Source organism: Vombatus ursinus, unplaced genomic scaffold, assembly GCF_900497805.2.
Source record: "Vombatus ursinus unplaced genomic scaffold, bare-nosed wombat genome assembly UNPS02014807.1, whole genome shotgun sequence".
Classification (NCBI taxonomy): Eukaryota; Metazoa; Chordata; class Mammalia; order Diprotodontia; family Vombatidae; genus Vombatus; species Vombatus ursinus.
Genome location: NW_020954585.1, coordinates 45,616,676 through 45,639,286, shown reverse-complemented (window position 1 = coordinate 45,639,286; position 22,611 = coordinate 45,616,676). Strand labels below are relative to the sequence as shown.

The following is a 22,611-nucleotide window of genomic DNA, read 5'->3' as shown; positions in this document are numbered from 1 at the left end:
CCCAGGAACCCAATTCGGTCCCCAAACTGCCTTAGACACCTTGGGGGGTGCCTCTAGTCTGGGCTACTTCCCAGATCTCCTATCCAGATGAAGAATTTCCCAAAGTTGGGCCAGAAATGCCAGTAATGGGACACCTCCTCCCCTCAGGGATGTCAGGAAAGTTTTTTTAAAATCAATGACCCACTAAGGGGACTATTAAAATAACAAAAACAAATCCTAAACTTCAAATGATATTTCATATCTCCTTTGTTTTTGTTCAGGGTGAAAAAGAGTGAATTATGAGAACCTGTTCTAGTCACTGTTCTCTTGTTCCTAACCTTAGGGAGAAAAATTCAAGTCAAGTATAGCAGCTTATTTCTGGAAACAGATTAGGGAAAGAAGGCAAGGTGGAGATGTGGTGTGGCAGAGTTCTAACTCCGATGCTTACCATCTGTGGGAACCCTGGCTAGTCATTTAACCTCTGTGCCTTATTTGTTAAAATTAAAAAAAAAAAAAAAGGAACTATACCTCACAGAGTTATTGTGAATAAAGTGGCTTATAAACCTTAAAGCATTATTATTTTAGTAAACCCTCTCTGCTGCTTATTGTTGGATTAAGATTTGAAATGGGTGAACAAAAAGGAAATATTTGGAAAAGACTGAAGGGAACTTACCAACCTGAAACTAGGGAGGAATCCATGACCATTATAACATGGATTCATTAGAAACATAGCTGAATGAATCTGCATGTCAACAATACAGCGAAAGCCTCTCCCTTCGCTGATGTGCACAAAATTCAATGGGTCAATGTAATGCTGAAATTAAAAGAATAAAGTGGAAGTTTGAAATGTTTTCTGACCAATCTTCTCAACAGGAAGAGACTTCCAACATAAAAAAATGAGCTGGCTGCATCTCAAGAGGAAGAAGGTTTCATTTCCTTTCACTGTGGCCTTTTGAGCTCGGCAGGATACAGAAAGTGCTAAGAAGACTCTGACAAGCCAGCCTCACCATGATGCTTTCTTACAGATAGGATTTTAAAGGAGGAGGTAGCTCAGCTTCTAGAGGAAATGCAACTCCACTGTATGTGTGTATGTGTGTGCTAGTGTGTTAGAAGGAGGCAGATCACCAGAGAGCTTTTAATTAGGAAAAAAGAGAAAACTGAAAACCGTTAACCTTAAGAAATCAACCTTAGTAGCCTTGTCCACGAGACTGGGACCTGGCCAAAAGAAAATGAAGGAAGAGGAACTACCGCAGTGCCACCAACTTTGGGCCCAAGGTTCCCAAAATAGACATTAGTGCAGTTGGCACAAAGATGTTTTCGCCAAAGCTTTCTAAAATACCCCGTTTTATCCACTGTTGTCTCTGGCATCTCTAATTACTGGTGTCAACAGCTTAAGAGCCTATCAGCCTCCTCTGTACTCAGAGAAAAGAGGGATGATTTTTCTTCTTTGTTTTAACATTTTTTTTTCTTAAAAAGGTGACTCTGAATCATGATTCAACTGCTATTTCCCACTACTGTGCTTTTTTTGGGGGGTGGGGGCAGGGTGGGGGAGGGAGGGATTGTTCTCCAGATTATGTGTGGCCACAGCTGTTGCTAATAAACCTTGCAATGATTTCATGAAAGACTTCCAAAGAGCTAAGGGTTTAGTTTCAAATTATTCCCAGATCAGCTGCAGAGAGCCTGAGCAACACCAGGCAGACTTTCCCCTGCAAGTCCCCCTGCAACAGGAAATGGGGATGGGGGAGAGATACAGCCTTCAGTAACTGGAATAGTATGCAGCTGTGGGCCCAACACAGCAGGAAAGCTGGACAATGCACTTGGGAAGGAAACAGAGAAGAGCTTTTACTAGACTTTGATTAGCTCCAACTTCTATCCAGTCAAGTTAAAGGGGGTAAATACATGAATACCTTCAGGTCAAGAATTCCTCTACAAGGATTATTCTTAGAAAGAATAGTTATGTTTTCCTCTTCCCTTCTGGGCCAAGTAGGTGTCCAGCCTTTTCAGACTTAATGGACTGAAAGGCTGCTGGTATACATTTTAACATTTGGCCTGTATTTGACCATAAAGACATCATTAAAATGGTCAGTACTATGAAGTGTTCTTCAAAATTAGAAAACAAATTTAGTCTGCCCTAGTTATTTTAGACAGTCAAATCCACTGTGAAAACATCTTTTGTGACACATAAAGCTTCTGTCGCAGGGGCTCCAAACAGATTAGAATCTACAGGCTGATCTAAAGAGTCTAGCCTGGCATCTCTACAAACTGCCATTTCACCATGAAAAGATCATAAACAAATCATTTCACATGAAACTCAGTTTCCTACTCTGTAAAATGGGATAATCATACTTACATTGTCTTTTTCACAGGGTTGTTTTCAGGATCTAATGAGAGAATGTTTAAATAAAGCACTACAGAAATGGGAGTTATTCTTGTTAGGGACTTAAATATCTCTCCATGGTTTGCTGAGATTTTCAGAAGGGAGGATAAGTAGCTAGTGGCTTTACTGTACTGTAGACCTCTCCCTCAGAGCTTAGGGACACACAGGACCCCTTTCACTCATGATCAAGGTTTCAGAGAAATGAAAATCAGTTCTCCTTTAAAAACAAATCTTTAAAAATCTCTTCTATAGAGTTTTTAATTATGTTGAATAATATAAAGAATAATAAATAGCAAATGCACCACAGTTTCAGTGATCATAATTCCCTTCTAACACCCTTATTTTATCAGGCAAAGACCAATACTTGAAAAATCATTTGGGAACAAAAGTTGAAAGGTTAACATTTAACCATTCCTAACATAAACCCCTCCCTCCCTCTTCATCGGGTCCTTCCAAAGGTTCTCTTTTCCTCCATTATGATACCGCTACATTCCCTGGTCTCCCCCTTTATAAGTCAGATTCAGAAGCAGATGCAATTCGTTAAAGGTCTCAAACATGAATCAGTGTTCTTCTACCTTCCCAGACCCCTTCCTGTATCCCAGACTCTACCAAGAAGAAGCTTAATCTAGCTGTGAACAAGCACCCAGCACTTTTTCCATTAAGGAACAGGCTACTGGAAAGGGGTACATGAGAAAGTGTCCCCTCTATTCTACAACCCAGTTGTTGGACCTGAGAGATGCAAATGATGTATTTTTTGAGCCTTGGGCAACATTTTGTTTTTGCAAACACCCAGTGAAACCAGATACAGCTGACATTCAAATGAGATAATGAGGATACCAATTTGTACCAATCATTAAGGTGGCACGACTGGTATATGGCACCTGGAAAAGGAGGAAAGGCTCCCAACTTTTTTGGCTTAAGAGCTGCACAAGGCTGTATAGCAAGTACAATGTTGTCACACTAAAAGTGTCTGTAAAGGCCTCAATGAATCTAAGTCCTACAATTTGGCTAAAAAGATATTAGCTCAAAAGAGAAAAAAGACACAAGCTGGTGCAGTGGGCAAAGAACATCAGAAAGTCATATTAATTCAAAGGGCATTGGTAGAAGGAATGAAAGCAAGAAAAATAAGAAGGGTTGAACCAGGAAAGCCATTTAACTCTCATTTGATTTCTGTGGTTCTATAGGAGTGTGTGTGTGCATGCCAAACTTTCAAATAAAAAATTAGGAATATGTAGAAGAGAATTATAGCTTTCCTATTACCTCTCTCAAGGTCAGATTCTGTTTCTCACAGCCACCAAAAAAAAATCAAACCAAACCAACAACAAAAACATCCCACCCAAAAAACTCCCAACATAATTTTTGTTTTGTTTAAAACCGGAACATATTGTTATGGATTCTATAGCAACTCTGTAACCCCAAGTTTGCAGATTGGTATTCTTGTAAGTGTGGCTTTTGACAGTAATTTTAAGAAATGAAAACTCTGTATTTACAAATGCTTCCTCTTATATAACACATAGAGGAGGTGCCCAGAATGTTTGGATCCCGGAAGGACCCACTGTAATCATGCTCTGTGTCATAATGTACTGAAAGGATTTTCTTTGACACTATGATTCTAAATGAGGACAAGAAATCCTTTACTGCCATGGTTTGAACTAGTTATTTTGAATTATTCTTCTGAAGAGACCCCAGATTTCATGGCACTTGAATTTTTCAAGTCTGTTTTTAAAAACTAACAAGACAGAACTTTAAAAAATTCTAATTCTCAACTTCCAACTTTCTAAAACAAAACTGCAGGTTCCCAAGTGACCCTTGGTTATATCTTCCTTCACACACAGAGCAGGAAAGCTCAAATTTTCATCCAAAACATGAACAGCAAACTCCCAGATGACTCTGGGAAATTTTGCTTTGCCACTTGGGTTAATTAAACTGAAGAATAGGGTCAGATGACAGTATAGCTTTGTTTTACTTTAATGACTATGAGCTTCTGAATGGCTTTTGTTCTTACCAGCCCAGAACAGATGCTGCCTCTGAATACAATCAGCTGCCTAGCAGGAACAGAGGAAACTATGCTAGTCCTGAATACACAAACCGGTTTTGATGGGAGATGGAACAAATGGAATGAGATTCACTGGATATGCCAGAAGAGGACATCAGAAGCATTTGCAGAAGGGGAAGGGGGAGAACAAGTGTCAGGTCTAATTCCATTATCAGCAAATACTGTATTGCCCAAGGCCAGAAAGATGTCAGTTCAAAAAAGAAAAAGGACAGGCTGCTGTAGTAGGCAAACAGGGAAAGCAAATATTAGAAAGTCATATTACCAATTCAAAAGGTATTGGCAAAAAGGGTGGAAACTAGAAAAATAATAAAGTTGAGAAGAAACTTTACTAGGAAGGACATTTAACTCTCATCTGATGCTTGTTCCCCCTTAGCTTATCTAAAGGAAGCTAATGAAATGAGGGGATTACTTCTCTAAGGAACTCCAGACACTGAATAAAGGCCACATTTTCTTGTGTAACTTTCAGAGACATCAATTAACATCGAGCCCCTCGGTTGGCTTGTCTGCAGCCTAAAGGTGTGGTGGCATAAGCTTGTGGAGGCAGTTAGGTGAAGGAAACTGCTCCAGCTACATTGCAGCATAAACGATCTAACCTGCTACACCAAAGGCTCTTAGCTACAGAATGGCAAGTTGCTTTTCCCCAAGGCAGGAATCCTTTCTAAAACATTCTTGACAGAGAACCATCCAGCTTCAACCTGAATTACTTCCAGTGAGGATGGTGGAACTACTTTACACAGAAGCCAACACCACTCTAGAAATACTGAAGAATTTCAACAAATTTGTGATCTTACCAATATAGTTATTTTTTCTATTAGTGGAGATCATAATCTCTTCATGCCTTCACATCTTGTGCAATTTTTGACCAGTTCTTCCAGAAAATCCATCCAAAAGGCCTTTCTAGGGAACCATTTGAATGACCCACCCCTCCTTTCCCCAGTTATATCCTTTATGCCACATACTGCAGCTTATTTGAACCCACCATGCATCTCTCCATAGCCATCTGGGTTACCTATCACTTGGATTTCTCAGAGATTGTAATTTTTCAAGATTTATAACTATACATCATTGCTAGAAGAACACTGATTGTTGAAATATTTAGTTGAAATCTACTACCTTGAAATTTCCACCCACTAGTCCTTGTTATAACTGTCAAAAAAACATAGAATAAATCTCCTCCCTTCCACATGATAGCTCTTCAAAGATCTGAAGACAGCTATCCAAATTCCCTTCAGATATTCTCTTTTTCACGCTAAACAACCCTAGTTTCCATAATCATCTCCCTCGAGGCATAATTTCTATCACATCTCTCTGGTTGCCACTCACTTAGTCTGTTAGTGGCCACCTGAAGCATATAGTGCTGAGAACTAGATGCAACACTTCTAATACAGTCCTTATGGTCCAAAACACTGTAAGACAACTACTTCCCTTAATTGGGACACTATTCTTTTATGAATGTCATCACGTATGAATATAGACTAGGCTCCTGCTTGGAAATTGAGAACATGAGAAAAGCAAAGACCTTTTTTCTTTACAAGTTTTTCAAATTCATCTTATTCTCTCACATAGAAATCCTTGTTCTATGTTTCTGGTCCAACTTCCAAGTACTAACCTTACAAAAGGGGCTCAACCAACAGAGGGAGACAGCCTTATTGTAATATGGGAAATATACCTCTCAAGAACTAAAGTCTTTGGTATCACATGTCAGCCGAAAGTCCTACATTTACACACAAGTTCCAGCTGTCTACAGAGAAACCTAAACTACAGCTGGCTTAGAACTTCATTGCTGAAATGGCTGCATGACATTACTGACAGATGATAGGATTTCCTCCATTGAGGCGGACTGCAGCCCTTCTAGGCCTGCTTATTGGGGGACTCTTACTGGTGTCCTCCTACAAATTCACCATGAGAATCTGTTCAGCTTGCAAAGTGGCCTTTTCTCTTCACAATGCATAAAAGCCAGTAGAACATATGGGCTACTATCTATGGCCCCTCAATCTTATTAAATGACTGGGAAGGATCAGACTTGTGATTTTATCAGCGCTACAGGGTGAGGAAACTCCCACTCCCAATGCAGACTGGCACATTCTGTGCCACTAAGTCTTAGAGAGTTGCTTGGGGCACAGTCTCTATCTACTCTGCCACGCTGCCTCTCATACACTACTAGGTCACTGTTATTTCCCCCCCCCTCCACATTTTTGGTGACATCCTTCATACCACATCTCCCAGGTAATTACTCATTTGTAACATATTGTCACCTGCTCTAGCCCCACCACAAATCTACTCTTTGTCTTTTGTGCAACTTCGTTAAGCCCAGGCAAACTGCAAAACCTCCATAGGAGATCCATGATCATCTAAAACAGTTCAGCTTATCTACTCACAAAGGAAAAACCAAGTGGATTAAGAGAGCCTAACATCCAGAGTCTTTGACAGGAGGTTAAACTACAGAAGTCGCCCATCAGAACCCATCAGAGATCTGGGATGAATACTACAAACAGACTATGAACTGGGCCTAAAGCTGAACAAGAGGAGGAAGGTCTGGTCGCCTTGGGGAAGTCACGCAGTTCTTTTAATGACACTAAACTTCTCCCTGAAACAAAGGTTCATCCTTTTGACACCGGAAGTCTTCCAGGGAAAGTAAATATGGCTGTGAAACACGGAATACTATAGTCTTCAAAAAGCTAAGCTGAAGATCCCTTAAAACAGCTTCTAAAAATAACCCAGTTTAATTTAACTCAATTCCACAAACATTTATTAAATGACTATCACTGCAGCAAACTACGCTAGGAACTGGAAATACAAAGACAACAGACTGTGTCCCCAAGAAGTTTGGACTCTGATGAGTGAAAATCTCTTTCCAAAGGCGCTAGACTGGCCCTGCTAAAAAGAAGATAGCATGCAATACTTTCAAAGACAGCTTTGGAGGTTTCTGTCCTTTACAATCTACAAAGGAAGATGACTTCATCAGAGACAGCTTGCTTCTACTTACTGTGGGGTCAGTCCAAAGAGAACATTTTGTACATTCCTGGCAAGGGGCTCCTGGTGATCGGGGATGCTGACAGAAGTGGTCGTACCCATTGATGGACACTCGACAGAGGTAGCACATTTGGGAACCACAGCGACAAGACATACGGTTACAACCTTCGGACTTTATGAGGCTGGTTCCACATTTATGGCATTTTCTAATGCGGGCAGCAGTCATTTTTTCTTCACTGAAATAAGAAAGAGAATGGTTAAGAAGAAGAATACAATAATGAAGATGAGTAATGACAACTTGCACACTTACTGGTGTTCAAATAGTAATGATGGCTACAAATTCTTATTTGGGACTTAAAATTGAGTAGGGAAAAAAAATCATAGCTTCTCTAATGTCAAAGGCAATGTATCACACTAAGTTGGCTAACACCTCTGCCAATTAAACTGCCACTTATCCACTGACCTCAGATGCCTAAACACTGGGAATGAATGGGCAAGTTAATGAGAGCCAGAAAGTAGTCTTGGCTCTTTAATAAATATTTGTCATTTCTGATACTTCATAAAAAGGGTAAGGCAATTCAATTCAAGGTTAACACTGTTCAGGGATTTGTAACCTAGGGTCTGTGAACTTGGTTTTTTAATATTTTTTTTTTGGAGTCTATCTAAGTTCAAATTCAGCTTTAGACATGAACTAGCTGTGTGACCCTGGGAAGTCATTTGACCTCTCTCAGGAACTTGCTCTCCCTAAAGTTACCGATCACCAAATCTAATGGCCTTTTCTCAATCCTCATTCTCTTCCAACCCTCTGCAGCCTTTGATACTGTTGATCGCCTCCTTCTCCTTGATATTCTCTTCTCTCTAAATTTTTGTTTTAGTGAACTGTTCTATTTTGGTTCTCCTCCTACCTATCAGACTGGATCTTCTTGGTCTCCTATTCTAGATCTTCATTCAGGTTACACTCACTAACCATGGGTGTCCCCCACCCCTTTGTCCTGGGTCATCGTTCTCTTTACACTATTTCACTTGGTGAGATCATTAGCTACGACAGGTACTATTATCATCTCTATGGAGGTGGTTCCCAGATTCAGCCCTCGTCTCTCTTAAGCTACAGTCACACTTCACAGCTGCCTTTTGGATATCTCTAACTGAATGTTCCATAGGTACTTCAAACTCACAGAACCCACCATCTTCTCTGCCCCTCTCCCCTTCTGAACTTCCCTATTACTGTTGAGAACACCATCATTCTCCCAGTCACACACACAGGCTTGTAACTCTGAAGTCATCCATGACTACTCCCTCTCACTCACATACCCAGGTCACTGCTAAATCTTGTCATTTCTCTTCTAATATTTCTCATATATGTCCCCTGCTCTCCACTTGCACAGTCATATAACCTGAGTACAGGCCCTCAGCATTAAATGAATGAACAGCCTTTTCAGTGGTCTCCCTGCCTCAAATTTCTCCCCATTCCAGTCCAACCTCTCTTCAAGCTCAGGTGATTTTTTTTCCTCAATCCTAGGTATGACCTCCTATCCCAAGTTTCAGTGGCTCCCAATTACTTCTAGGATCAAATATAAACCTCTCTGGTACTTCACAGATGGGCCCTTTCCTCTATTTCCAGTCTTCGTACATTTTATTCTCCCCTGCTTCCCTCCCCAATAATCTCTGTGAACCAGGCTGATGCAATTCCTCAACAGTTCTTATCTACAACTGTCGATACTACAGATACCTCATCTCTGGTCTTGATGTCTTTACAATGACTGCCTATGATACCTAGAATTCTCTGCCTCCTCATTCCACTTCTCAGTTTCCTAGGCTTCCTTTAAGATTCAGCCCAAATCTCACCTACTGCAGGCCTTTCTCAGTGCCTCTAGCTGCTAATATCTTCACCTTTCCCTCTCAGACTGCCTTCCACCTGACTCTATCTACATCTCATTGGTACCTGGTTATTTACATGTTGCTTCCTGCGTTAGTGTGTAAACTTCTTGAGGGCAGGGACTGTTTCTGTATCCTCAGCATTCAGACCTGCCATATAGTGAGTGCTTAGTAAATGCCTGGTGACTGGCTGAACATAGTGATAACAGAAAAAAATTGATCACTGTTTATTTGAATCTAATTTGTTAGTTTCTCAAAGTGAATCAAGATTGAGCTATGGTTTGGAATAAATTTTAACCTTCTTTAAGTGCCAAAAGATCACAGAGATTCTCAGTTCTGTTGAAGAGAAAGCATTGTAAAGGAGATGAGGCAGAGTAAAAACAAACATTTTACTGTCATCAACTAAATAATGCAACATACGTTCGGGATTTTAATTATCAAGTGGCTACAATCATACATCTCAATTTCCCATGTCTGTCAAATTTAAGCAGTTCTCATTCAAAACTATCCAATTTGAAAATTCATATTCATCCCTAAAACCTAGCCTGTCCCTACAACACCACTCCAGATGTTCTTAACATTTGGGACTGAAAGGTACACATGTACCCAGGTAACAACAATGTTGAATGGGGTTGATTTGCTTTTTTTCCCATGGATAGATACCTAGAGTCCAGAATAAGTTTGTATGATGGAGGGAAGGGATTGTGAATAAATAAGCTTTAGAACAAGGCTTAGGGGGCTAGATGAATTTGCTGCTTTGTTCCAGTGAGCTGCCAATGGATAATGAATTTAGACACTACTGTGAAAGGATAGATGTGCTGAGGGAGGACACACTTAAAATGGGCCTCTGAATTAATCAAAGACATACTATTCAGGATTAACCTGATTTATACTTAGAGTTTATATGGAGGATTGTGAACACCTGTCCAATAATACAGTGAAGCTGAAGGTTTCTAACAAAAAGCTAAGGAGGCACTGTAGCACAGTGGGAAGGCACACTCAGACACACAAGATCTTGGTGTGAATCTCAACTTAATTCACTGATTTAATTGTGTGAGCTTGGGCAAATCATTTAGCAATCTGGAAAAGCCTATGTACCCATTCTCAGAATGGTTTTTACAAAATCACAATTGAAGAAAATGCTAAATTTCATTGTGAGCTGAGTGAAAATAAAGATGTAAATTTTCTCCCATCTATGTTCATAGAACTCCGGGAATTTAAGGACCTGAGGCTAATAACCCCTGGACTAGTCCCATCCATCTCTGGCGTTTGGTGATTTTACCTGCTTATTTGGTTCCTATCTCTTGTATTAAGTGTTCTAGATAAGAATTTGATAAGATCTGCTTGCAATTCCACAGGTTGATTTTTTTTTTCTTTTGGTGAGGCAATTGGGGTTAAGTGACTTGCCCAGGGTCACACAGCTAGTAAGAGTCATGTGTCTGAGATTGGATTTGAACTCAGGTCCTCCTGCCTCCAAGGCCAGAGCTCTATCCACTGCACCACCTAGCTGCCCCTCCATAGGTGATCTTACATGCTATACAACTCCTTGGACAGTTAGCCTGTGAACATACTTTTTAAAATATAAGTGTCCTGTGTCTGACTAGATTGCAGCCTTTTGCAGAGATCATACACTACACTACTCTATCTTCCACAACAGCTAGCAACAGACACACTGTAGAGGTTCTTAATTACTTGATGAGTCATTAAATCAACAAACATTAAATGCAATGCACTGCTAAGGGAAAAAGGTAAGAAAATAAGATCACATGGTGCTTGCCTTCAAAGTTTACAATCTAGTAGGGTGAGATGCAAAATGTACAAAGATGTAGGTGTATGGATTGGAACAGAATAACTGCATATGAGGACTACAGGATTACAGATTATGATGATGACTAAACAAAGCATATTAATGAAACAGGATCTAAACTCACTTCCTATAGTCGTGTACACAAGGGACAAACAAAAATAGTTTAACAAAAGGAATCTCCTTTGCTTTGAGTTGGTTCCTCTCACAGGATATTATTCCTAGGAATGGGACAGGAAGAAAGGCCTAAACTCCAGCTATGCTTCAGCTTACTTTACCAAAAGGAAGACTTATTGTCACTTCTCCTGTACAATAGTTTGTCTGTATAACCATCTAAGGCAGAGGGAGGCAAACTAGGCCAGTCGATGAGGTAAGAATGGGTTTTTAAATTTTAAAATGTAAAACAAACAAACTAACAAACAAAAAAACATTCTTAGCTTGCAGGTTATAAAAAAACAGGCAGGTTGTAGTCAGGTGACCTCTGACCTAAGGCAAGACAGCAATGAAGATTAGATTGTAATGGGAAACCCTAAAGACTAAAAAATTATATGCCCTCTCATTACATTAGACTGTCATCTCTTTTGTGAGGAGTAAAATGAATATTAATGTGAGAATCTGGTTAAAAAGTAAGTGCTTCTTTACCATACCAGACTGGGAATGAAAGGCTTTATCTGGGAGGTATAAGATGAAGTAGGGAATCTCAACAGTTTCCTGCCAAAGATCCTAAATTCAAGACCAAAAATTAGGGAGAATGCTCAAGATATGTCACAGAAGAATAGGAGGAGAGAGAAAATGAGAAGACAGTTTTATACAAGATACATACAAAACACATAAAGACTCTTCATATGCTGCCAATCTGTTTAGAGTTCTCTGATCATATACTAGCATATGTGACTTTTCAACTTTAAAAATGGAGGAAAAGGTAGCAAAAGGAAGAAGGATGACTAGTCTTACCATTTTACACAGTTGGACCTATAAAATGTCTCACAGCACCTAGGTGGTGCAATGGACAGAGCCCTCGGCTTGGAATCAGGAAGACTGATCTTCCTGCATTCAAATCTGGCCTCAGACATTTACTAGCTGTGTGACTCTGGGCAAGTCATTTAACCTTGTCTACCTCAGTTCCTCATCTGTAACATGAGCTGGAGAAGGAAATGGCAAACTACTGTAGTACCTTTGCCAAGAAAACCCCAAATGAGGTCACAAAAAGTCAGACTTGACTGAAAAACTGAATAACAACAATAACAACAAAAGAAGATGTCTCTCCTTCAACCCCTCAGTCTTGAGAGGACCAGATAGAAAAGCATTAATAGCGATTAATCATTTGCCTGTGAACTTCTCCTTTTAAGCCTCAGAGTGGTCCCTGCTATCCCTCATCTTAGGGAGAAAATTGTGAGCAGAACATTCACAATTTTCCAGATTGTGTATGTACAAATATATAAGTGGGCAGCTAGGCAGTGCAGTGGATATAGTGCCATGCCTGAAGTCATGAAGACTCATCTTCCTGAGTCCAAATCTGGTCTCTTACTAACTGTGTGACTCTGAGCAAGTCACTTCACCCCGTTTGCCTCAGTTTCCTCATCTGTAAAATAAGCTGGAGAAGGAAATGGCAAACTACTCGAGTACATCTGCCATGAAAACCCCAAATGGGGTCACTGAAGAATTGGACCCTGAAATGATTGAACAACAACAAAAATATATAAGTATGTCCAAATTATAAATATCAATCAAAAAGCATTTATTTAGAAGCCCATGTACCGGTTACTATGACTGTGTTACATACTGGGGACAAAGACAAAAATGAAAGTCCTCAAGGAGCTTAAATTCAAGAGGGTGTGTGTGTATGTGTGTGTGTGAGCGCGCACATTTCAGAGAGATTGGGAGAAACCTCATGTAGGAGGTGATACTGAAACTTTACTTTGAAGGAAGCTAGGGATTCCAAAAGGTGGAAATGAGAAAGGAGTCCATTCTAGTTATGGGGGACAGCTAGGATGAAGAGGTCATTTTGTTTTTGGTTTTGGTTTTTGTTTTGTTTTGCTTTGTTTTTTTTTTGCAAGGCAACTGGGGTTAAGTTACTTGCCCAGGGTCACACAGCTCTAGTCTGAGACTGGATTTGAACTCAGGTCCTCCTGACTCCAAGGCCAGTACTCTATCCACTGTGCCACCTAACTGCTCCGGTGGAGAGGTCATTTTGCCTCAACAATTTGTGGAGGGAAGGAATGTATAATAAGTCTATGGAGGTACCAGTTGCATCCAGGTCGTGAAGAGCTTTTAAGTACAAAACAAAGGAGCCTATATTCCTAGAGGTAACAAGGATGTTAGAGCTGAAAGTTACTTTAGAGGATGATCTAACCTGAACTCTTATTTTCCAAATAAGGAAATGGAGGCCCAGAGATATACAGCTACTGGATGATTATAAAGTAATATGATTTTTATTATAATAGTTCAAAACTAATATATCCAAATGAATCTTGTCCCCTTCAGGGTAGTCTCATTAGGACTATTTCAAAGAGTTGCTGCCATTATTCGAAATAAGGTTTAGGACTCTTCTGCAATCACATTCAGGGCCTAGGACATATTCTCTGGAATCTCTTCTCTTGTGGTAAATCTACATCCTTTGAGATGTTCGGAAAAAGCTGAAAGTCATTTGTTCAGAGTCAATTCTCAAAGAGGAGAGCCCCAAGAACATCTTAGGTAGTCTCAGAACTGTTGGAACTGGTGTATGTCTACCCAAAGTGGCTCCTTTAAATGACAACATTCATTACAATGTACAAATTCTGGTATGTTTGTTTAAAAATTCCTGTTGTTCCTAAATGTTCCAAGGTTATTCTGGAGTCACAACTGCAGTCATCATTGTAAGGCTGGTGAAGGACCAGAGCAGCAAGGCGTGCTTTGCTTTCAATTCTACATACAAGCCCAAACCAGAATGATGCCCCTAAATCAAAACGATTCTTTGCCACCTGATGTACAGCAACTCAGTCTTTGCTTTAAAATTTTCATTTCATAAGGAAAACTCCACCAAATTCAATATACAATATACAAATTCAGTGTAATGCAGCACTAGCCAACTACATATTATTTGTATAGTTTTGAAAGAATATGTGACACAATAACACGTTAGAAAATTGTACTTTTGATTAAGAATGGTACTTACATAGATGTTCTATATTTGATGTCATCTTTTTCAGCCAACTGTTCACAGGTAATACCATTATGTTCTTTCCACAGTCCCTGACACTTTCTACAGGTTTCCTGGGAACAAAGAACAAAACAAAGCAGCTGCAATGAATTAAAAGATAAACACTGCACAGGTTGCAATTCAATAACAGGGAAGGCAAACAACTGGGACAACTCTTCCCACATTTCTCCAGCAAATTCTACCAGACTAGAAAAAACTGTCCATTTCAAGGTGACCCCTACAAAACGAGATGTGGACCACAGGTCAATGGGTAGTTTTACTTCTACCAGATAACCTTGTTCACTTTGCTAACAATGTCAAAGGTGAGTCAGATCTAAAGTGAATTTGGAGTTTCATTCAAAGAATAAATTTGTTAGAAACTCAAGGTCTGCTTATGCCCACCAAATGGAACCAATAACCCCCCAATCATCCAGAAGCCTACTTCTATTCCTTATGTTCTCTATTCACCTCTCAGTTTTGTTTTGCATTTCACAAGATGGCCCAAATATTTGGCTTTTTGACTTCATCTGTGGTTTCTACTGACACCCACATAGATGACATGATTTTAGTTTACAGTGATCCCCCTCTTTAAGGCCCAGTTTCCAGAAATCCTGAAGTTCTGTAGATTCTTTCTTTAAAATTTAAGGTCCATCTTCTCGTTTATTTTCACCTGCTACTTTATCAAGTATTGACTATTCTGCTAGCCTTTATCATCTCTGCAATAACTACCCATGTAGTTCCCTAACTGCAATCTCTTTTCTTTCCAATTTGTTCTTTGCCAAAGCCACCACAGTAGTCTTCCTTAAATATCATTTTGATTATGTCACTGTCTTTCTCAAGAACCTTCTCTACTGCCCAAGGAATCAAATTCTAACACCCTATTCTGTAATTAGTTCCTCCCAAATCTAAGAAAATATTGCTTATATAACCTTTTTAAAAAACAAAACAAAACAAAAACCTGTCCCCAAGATATTCTTTTCCCTGCCTAGGACAAAAACCTTAAAATCCTCATTATGTGGCATGGTTTCACTGACTCAGATACCTTTTCCTGCCTTCTCTCTCTTCTGCCTATCAAAATATTTCAAGTTAAGAATAAACTTGACTCACAGTCCATGGCCTCTTTGCATTAGCCCCAAACTGACTAACTGATGTTGAATTTTGGGAGCCACAAGAACTTAAATATGCTCATGCAAATAATATAGCAACGGCCTTGATATCTGCTTCTAAGTCAGGCAAGTGGATTAGGAAGTAAGAAACTACTTTAAGATATTTATATCACTGGTTTTATGTAGTACGAATCTACTATAATAGCAAATATTCCTTATAGCAAGAAGAAATGTTAAAGGGAAAGGCAAGGGACAGAGTGAGTGGGAAGAGGAGGGAATAGCAGCAATAAAGTCCTTCTTGAATTTAGATGATTTAACCCCAGACTTACTGACAATTTATTATTTCCTTAACTACTGCTATTTCTTAGAAGCATTATCAGCACTTATGGTCCACTCTCTCTATCTCTGTTATGACTAAGACTGAAACAATATTATGCACTTAATTATCTCCCATCAAAATGTGTAGCAACATAAAATCAGCTTTAAAAATACCATGTGCCTGATAGTTCCGGAAACACTAGGATAAACAACAGCTGGAGAATAGATGAGCTGGTATGCATGAATCCTAAACTCCAAAACAAGTCTAACCAAATCAGCTGTCAGGAATAATGATTAAAAAACAAGTTGGGTTCATATGTTGCTCTGTTTTATCATTCAAGGCAATTCAGAATAATTAATCCACACAATTTTCTTTTTGAGTAAGGGAAGAATAACCCCATTTTACAGATAAGGCACATAAAGATGAATGGGACAGGCTGGTGGAAGAGTCATTTACCTTCAATCCACTGCTCAAATGCACAATATGATACTGATTCTGTCAAGGTTCTACGCCATTCTCATACAGAACTCCCTATGTAAGGATGTTGGAGGACTGAGGAATTCTCCTATTCCTCACAACTATCATCTGCTTCCTTCCCTCCACCAAAAAAAAAAAAAAAAAATCTCCCCCCCCACCCCAAAAAAAAGCTATCAAGGAGGTAGGCAGCATATTATAGTGGACAGAAGTCAGGAAGCATTGGAGTCAGAAGACTTGGGTACATGTCATCCTTTCTTCCCCCTTACTCCTTCCCTTGATAGTTTAGTGAAACCTCAGCAAGCCACTTAACACTGCTGCCTAAGGCAACCCTCTAAAAGTAAGTTGTAGAACATTTGCTGATCTGCATTGGGAGAAATAGTTTCCTCACTGGAAGCTGCCTACACCAATAAATCACAAGTCTGGTCCAAAATAGGAAAAATAAAGTAAAAAAGACTATCTAAGCAATGAAACTGACAATTAAAATAAGACAAACAAAATGCAGAGTAAGTAAAATTGATGTTCAGAACCCTCTATGTCATGTGGTTGGAATTATTTTTCTCTTTTCTTTTTTTCCTCTCTCACTTCCCTAAATCACAGTATTTATTTTTATTAAAATGCAGCTCTACCTTCTCAAGCATTCCTAAGTTTTATTTGTAAACCTAATAAATGATAAAAAATACTAAGCAGCAGAAATGCTTTTTTATTCAATCAATATGAATATAATAAAAGAAAAACTCAAAGACTCAATGACCCACTATAGGAAGCAGAATATACCAAATTACTGGAACAATTTAAGAAGGTTTAGCACTTAGTTACCAAGAAGAAAACAATGATCAATTTGTTTCATTAAAAATAACATAAGGGGCTGGTAGGTGGCGCAGTGGATAGAGCACCGGCCCTGAAGTCAGGAGGACCTGAGTTCAAATCCAGCCTCAGACCAAACACCTGACACTTAACTAGCAGTGTGACCCTGGGCAAATCACTTAACTCCAATTGCCTAAAAAAAAAAATCATAACTGATCCGACTATTTTGAAGAGCAATTTGGAACTATGTTCAAAAGGCAATCAAACTATGCACACCCTTTGAACCAGCAATAGTTCTTCTAGGGCTGTATCCCAAAGAGATCATAAAAATGGGAAAAGGACCCACGTGTACAAAAATATTTATAGCAGCTCTTTTTGTGGTGGCAAAGAATTGGAAATTGAGAGGATGCCCATCAATTGGGAAATGGCTGAACAAATTGTGGTATATGAATGTAATGCAATACTATTGTGCTATAAGAAATGATGAACAGGCAGACTTCAGAAAAACCTGGAAAGACTTATACGGACTGATGCTGAGAGAAGTGAGCAGAACCAGGAAAACGTTGTATACAGTAACAGCCACACTGGACAATGACTAATATTGATAGACTTAATCCTTCTCAGCCATACAAGGATCTAAGAAATCTCCATGCTATCCACATCCAAAGAAAGAACTATGGAGTTTGAATGCAGATCGAAGCATACTATTTGCTATTTTTTTCCTCTTCTGTTGTGTTTTGTTTCCTCTTTCTGGTGGTTCCTCCTATTGGTTCTAATTCTTCCTTACAACATCACTAATGTGAAAATATGTTTAATAGGAATGTATATGTATAGCCTATATCAGATTGTGCACCATCTTGGGGAGGGAGGTGGGGAGGGAGGGGGAGAAAAATTTAAAACTCAAAAGCTTATGGAAGTGATTGCTGATAAATCAAAATAAATTAATAAAAAAATCATTAAAAAAACATCCTAACTGATTCAACTAGTCTGGAGAGCAATTTGGAACTATGTCCAAAAGGCAATTCAACTATGCACACGCTTTGACCCAGCAATACCACTACTAGGTCTACATCCCAAAGAGATCATAAAAAAGGGAAAAGGAACTACACATGTACAAAAATATTTATAGCAGCTCTTTTTGTGGTAACAAAGAATTGGAAATTGAAGGTATGCCTATCAACTGGAGAATGACTGAACAAGCTGTGGTATGTGATTTTGATGGAATGCTACTGTGTTATAGGAAATAACGAGCAGGATGCTTTCAGAAAAACCTGGAAAAGACTTACATGAACTGATGCTAAGTGAAGTGAGCAGAACCAGGAGAACATTGTACACAGTAATAGCAACATTATGCAATGAACAACTATGAATGACTTTAGCTCTTCTCAGCAATACAATGATCCAAGATAGTTCCAAAGGACTCATGGAAAATGCTATCCAGAGAAAGAACTAATGGAGTCCGAATGGGGATCAAAGTACACTATTTTCACTAACTTTTTCATGGTTTTATCCTTTTGGTCTGTTTCTTCTTTTACAACATGATTGCACATATATAACCTATTTAAAATTCTTACCTTTTTAGGGAGGGGGAAGGGAATGGAGAGAGGGAGAAAATTTGGAACCTCAAAATTTTTTAAAATGTTGAAAAAATTCTCTCTACATTTAGTTGGAAAAATAAAATACGAAAAAAAAAAAAAAAAAAAAAAAGCCCTCATATCAGCAAATGTGCCAAAAGAGAAACATAAAAAACAACTTGTTTTCTGGCTAATAGAGTCCAACCAGAGGACCACATTTTCTATTCTCTGGGCTTTTGTGTTCTCATAAACTACTGAATTAAAGCTACACATTTTTTCCTCCTTCAAAATGAGAGGAATTAGCTGAGTTCACCATGGTTCAAAATATGCCAAGTAATAGCACCTCCTACTCTCAAAAACACCTCTGCTAAATACAGAAATTATCTTTGTCATTAAAAAGAAAGGCAAAACCTTAGAACATAATATGCTGGAAATGGAAGGGGTCTCAGAACAGAGAATACCAAAGTTGAAAGGATCTTAAAATATATTTAGAATATAAGAACTAGGAGGGACCGCAGACAGCATTGGATTTAGAGTCAAAGGACTTTGGTTTTAAAATTGTAGCTCTGCCACTTACTACCAGTATAATGTTCATCAAGCCCTGTTACCTGTCTGGGCTTTAGTTTCCTTGTCAGTAAATTGAGGGAGTTGGCCTAGATGACCCCCAAGGTCCCATCCAGCTCTAAATCTATTGATTTGTGATCTGCAGATCAATGGAACCCCTTGCCCATTCTCTAATTAGTAGTTTCAACGATATTATTTTGTCCTCAAAAGGCATTAGAAAATTGACTATTATTTAAGTTCTTCATTTTGTATTAATAAGAATATACCTATTTCAAATCTCTTAATCAATCCCCCTTTCCATCTCTTACTGCCTAAGGAATGATAGATGAATAAAGGAGAACATGAACTTAGTTCTAGATGATCCTTTTGGGTGGTCCCTCTAAAATTTCTTTAAAAATTTTTTTCTTAAAAAAAAAAAAAAGCTAATATCTAATGAGAAATTCTGAGGAACTATGTTTAATTCCTTGAATGTTCCTTGAATTACAAACATTTCATTTCCAAAAGCATTAATTACCATTTAATCAATTTCACTCTAAAGCTATTTGGCTCTCTGCATCTACTGAATTTAATGACATCACTTCCATGCTTGTCTCAGAAGCTGCAAATATATGAAACTTTTTTTCTTCTTCTTTTTCTTCTTCTTCTTCTTCTTTTTTTTGGTGAGGCAATAGGAGTTAAGTGACTTGCCCAGGGTCACACAGCTAGGAAATGTCAAGTATCTGAGGCTGGATATGAACTCAGGTCCTCCTGACTCCAGGGCCAGTGCTCTGTCCACTGCACCACCTAGCCGCCCCAGACATTTTTTTTTGGGCGAGACTAAACACCAAGTATTTTTTTTTTTAAAGGTAATTGGGATTAAGTGATTTGCCCAGGGTCACACAGCTAATAAGTGTATGAGGCCACAATTGAATTCAAGTCCTCCTGACTCCAGGGCTGGTGCTCTATCCACAGCGCCACCTAGCTGTCCCTATATGAAACTTTCAATCTGTCATTTCATGATTCCCAGAGTTCTCTAGTGACATAGATATGAGGAAGAGGAAATATATCTTTTGAAATATGCAGCTACTTTACATTTCTGGCATTCCAAAAATAATGATACAATAAACTCTCAGATCTTCCAAAATAAATGATTACTGAGTACTTAAGAATCAATAAAGGCCTAAATGAATCAGAAGTTTTTTGGAATTTAACTTAAACCTTTGCTTTAAGTTGGCAGATTCTATGTCACCCTCTTACCCACACTATCCCCATTCTCTAGCAATAAATTAAACAGGGCGTCTCTAATGAAGAATATCACAAAGGCTTACTAAATCACTGCTGACTGTAAGTACAGACTTTAATTTCAGGAAGAAAACGAGACAATAGGACCAAGTCTTCTGGCATATATTTGTTTGGCTTAGGAAAGATTATGGGCTATAATTATAGGCTAAGCTATAATTCAAGGTAAAGGTCAGATATTCATGATTATCCCATAAATTGTGATATTTGCTAAAAACAGTATTCTTGTCCAACAGAAGTTAACTTGGGGGTACAGTGGACAGATCTCTGGCCTTGGAAGTCACGTAGACCTGACTTTGAATCTTAGGCACTTGTTAGCTATATAATCCTGGGCAAATCACTTAACCTCACATAGTCTCAGTTTCCTCATTTATAAAATTAGGATAGAGGCAGCTAGGTGGCACAGTGGATAGAGCACTGGCCCTGGGTTCAGGAGAACCCGAGTTCAAATTTGGCCTCAGATACATAACATTTACAAGCTGTGTGACCCTGGGCAAGTCACTTAACCCTATTGCCAAGCTTTAAAAAAGAAAAAGAAAGCATAAAATTAGGATAATAGTATTTACCTCACAGGACTGTTGTAAGGATCAAATGAGATAACACAGGTAAAGTGCTCTGCAAAACTATTATTACTGTTCTAATAGGTGTCATAGAAGGATCATATACTCCACCTAAGTTGACCTTGAGATAAAATAAGCCCAAGAGATGAAGGCTTGAATCTTGGACATAGCTTTTTGGTGCAAGACAGACCTGGAGTTTCTCCCTTAGACGTGACACAAGAACACCAGAATGGCCAAAGCAGAACCAGGGAAGCTGAACTTAAATGAATCAACCTTATATCCATTCCATGCTATGGTACAGTAAACTTCCTTTTGTTAATAGTTAATCAGGGGTTTTTAGCCTTTTCTGTGTCATAGATACCTTTGGCAGTCTGGTGAAGCCTATCAATCCCTTCTCAATGTTTTCAAATGCATAAAATACACAGAATTGCAATGGAAAACAATTATGTTGAAATACAATCATCAAAATATTAAAAAACATGCTCAGGGACCCCAGGTTAAGAACCCTACTAGTATCTGATTTCCTCATAGTTCTGAACCTGAAACACTGCCCCAGTCTGAGTCATGTCTCACCCACAACAACGGGCAATAGGATGATATTTAATAATCCAGGACAGTTTTTTTCTAGACCTCAGTACCCTCAGATGAAAGTAGGAGACTGGACAAGATGACATTTCCAGCTCTAACTATATGATCTGAACTATTTTCCTAGGATTAGAATTTTTGCTTTATCTAAAGCAGCCATCTCTCTGAACATTATTTCCTTGAAGGGAACTTCTTTCTAAATTTTTAAGTGGTTCATGGATAATGAACTGCATCTAATGCAGTTAAAAAAGAATTTCAAACAAAACCTAAAGAAAGCAAAAACTATCCAACCTAGGAAACTCAAATTATGGAAATGCTAATTTAGGAAAATAAAAACAATGTTAACCTCAAGCCATAATCAAGCAAATAGTTTCTAAAGATACACCCTATCTCTGCATATAGACTAGAATGATTACATACTCACAACACAGCTTGGAACAGATGAGTTACCTTGATTGTTTATACTGGCAGAAATGTAGCACTTCTGTGACTACAGAAAACAGCAGGACACTCACCTTTTGTCGGAACTATGGTATCATATTTCCTTTCCCCAGAGAATAACTCTGACAGGTCTATAATAAGAAGTTTCAATTTCAGGTGAACTGCAACCAGTATTGGTCTTTTAAATTAATTTGTATGTACACATTAATAAAACAAACTCCTTTAGAGACTATTTCAGTTACTCACTGGGTGGAATAGTTTTATATCTAGCCCAAATGCAAATAGTTGTTAGTTTCAGAATGTTGATACATACATATATGGATGGTCCTTCAGTTTCTAATTGTATGTCCCAATTTTTTACACAGCATTTCTTCTTTATCTGCATGCCAGGATTACAAGTTTATCTTAAATGGAAAATTCAAGTTATGTGAAGGTAAGGAGACCAGGCTCAGGTTATACTGTTTAAGGAAACCATAGACAGACCTGCAAGGCTATGCCAAGTTTTAATATGTTAAAGAACTTGCTACTGAGATAGCTTAGAATAAATCATTGTGACAGGGAAGAGACAAGGAATAATTAACTTAATAATTAATCACCTTGTAAGATTCATTCAACAAATATTTAAGTGAATGCTATGTATGAGGCACTATGTTGGCTGTTA

The 22,611-nt window shown here is 38.6% G+C and overlaps 1 protein-coding gene across 1 annotated transcript in view; it reads right to left on the bottom strand.

Annotated features, from left to right (window-relative positions):
- Positions 1 to 22,611, bottom strand: part of RNF216 (ring finger protein 216) — a 179,876-nt gene that overhangs the window by 12,443 nt on the left and 144,822 nt on the right. Inside the window, exons 14-15 of the mRNA XM_027874745.1 lie at positions 14,219 to 14,316; positions 7,399 to 7,621 (exon numbers count right to left, since the gene is read on the bottom strand). Of these exons, the coding sequence (XP_027730546.1) occupies positions 7,399 to 7,621; positions 14,219 to 14,316 (321 nt within the window). The remainder of the gene's footprint in view (positions 1 to 7,398; positions 7,622 to 14,218; positions 14,317 to 22,611) is intronic.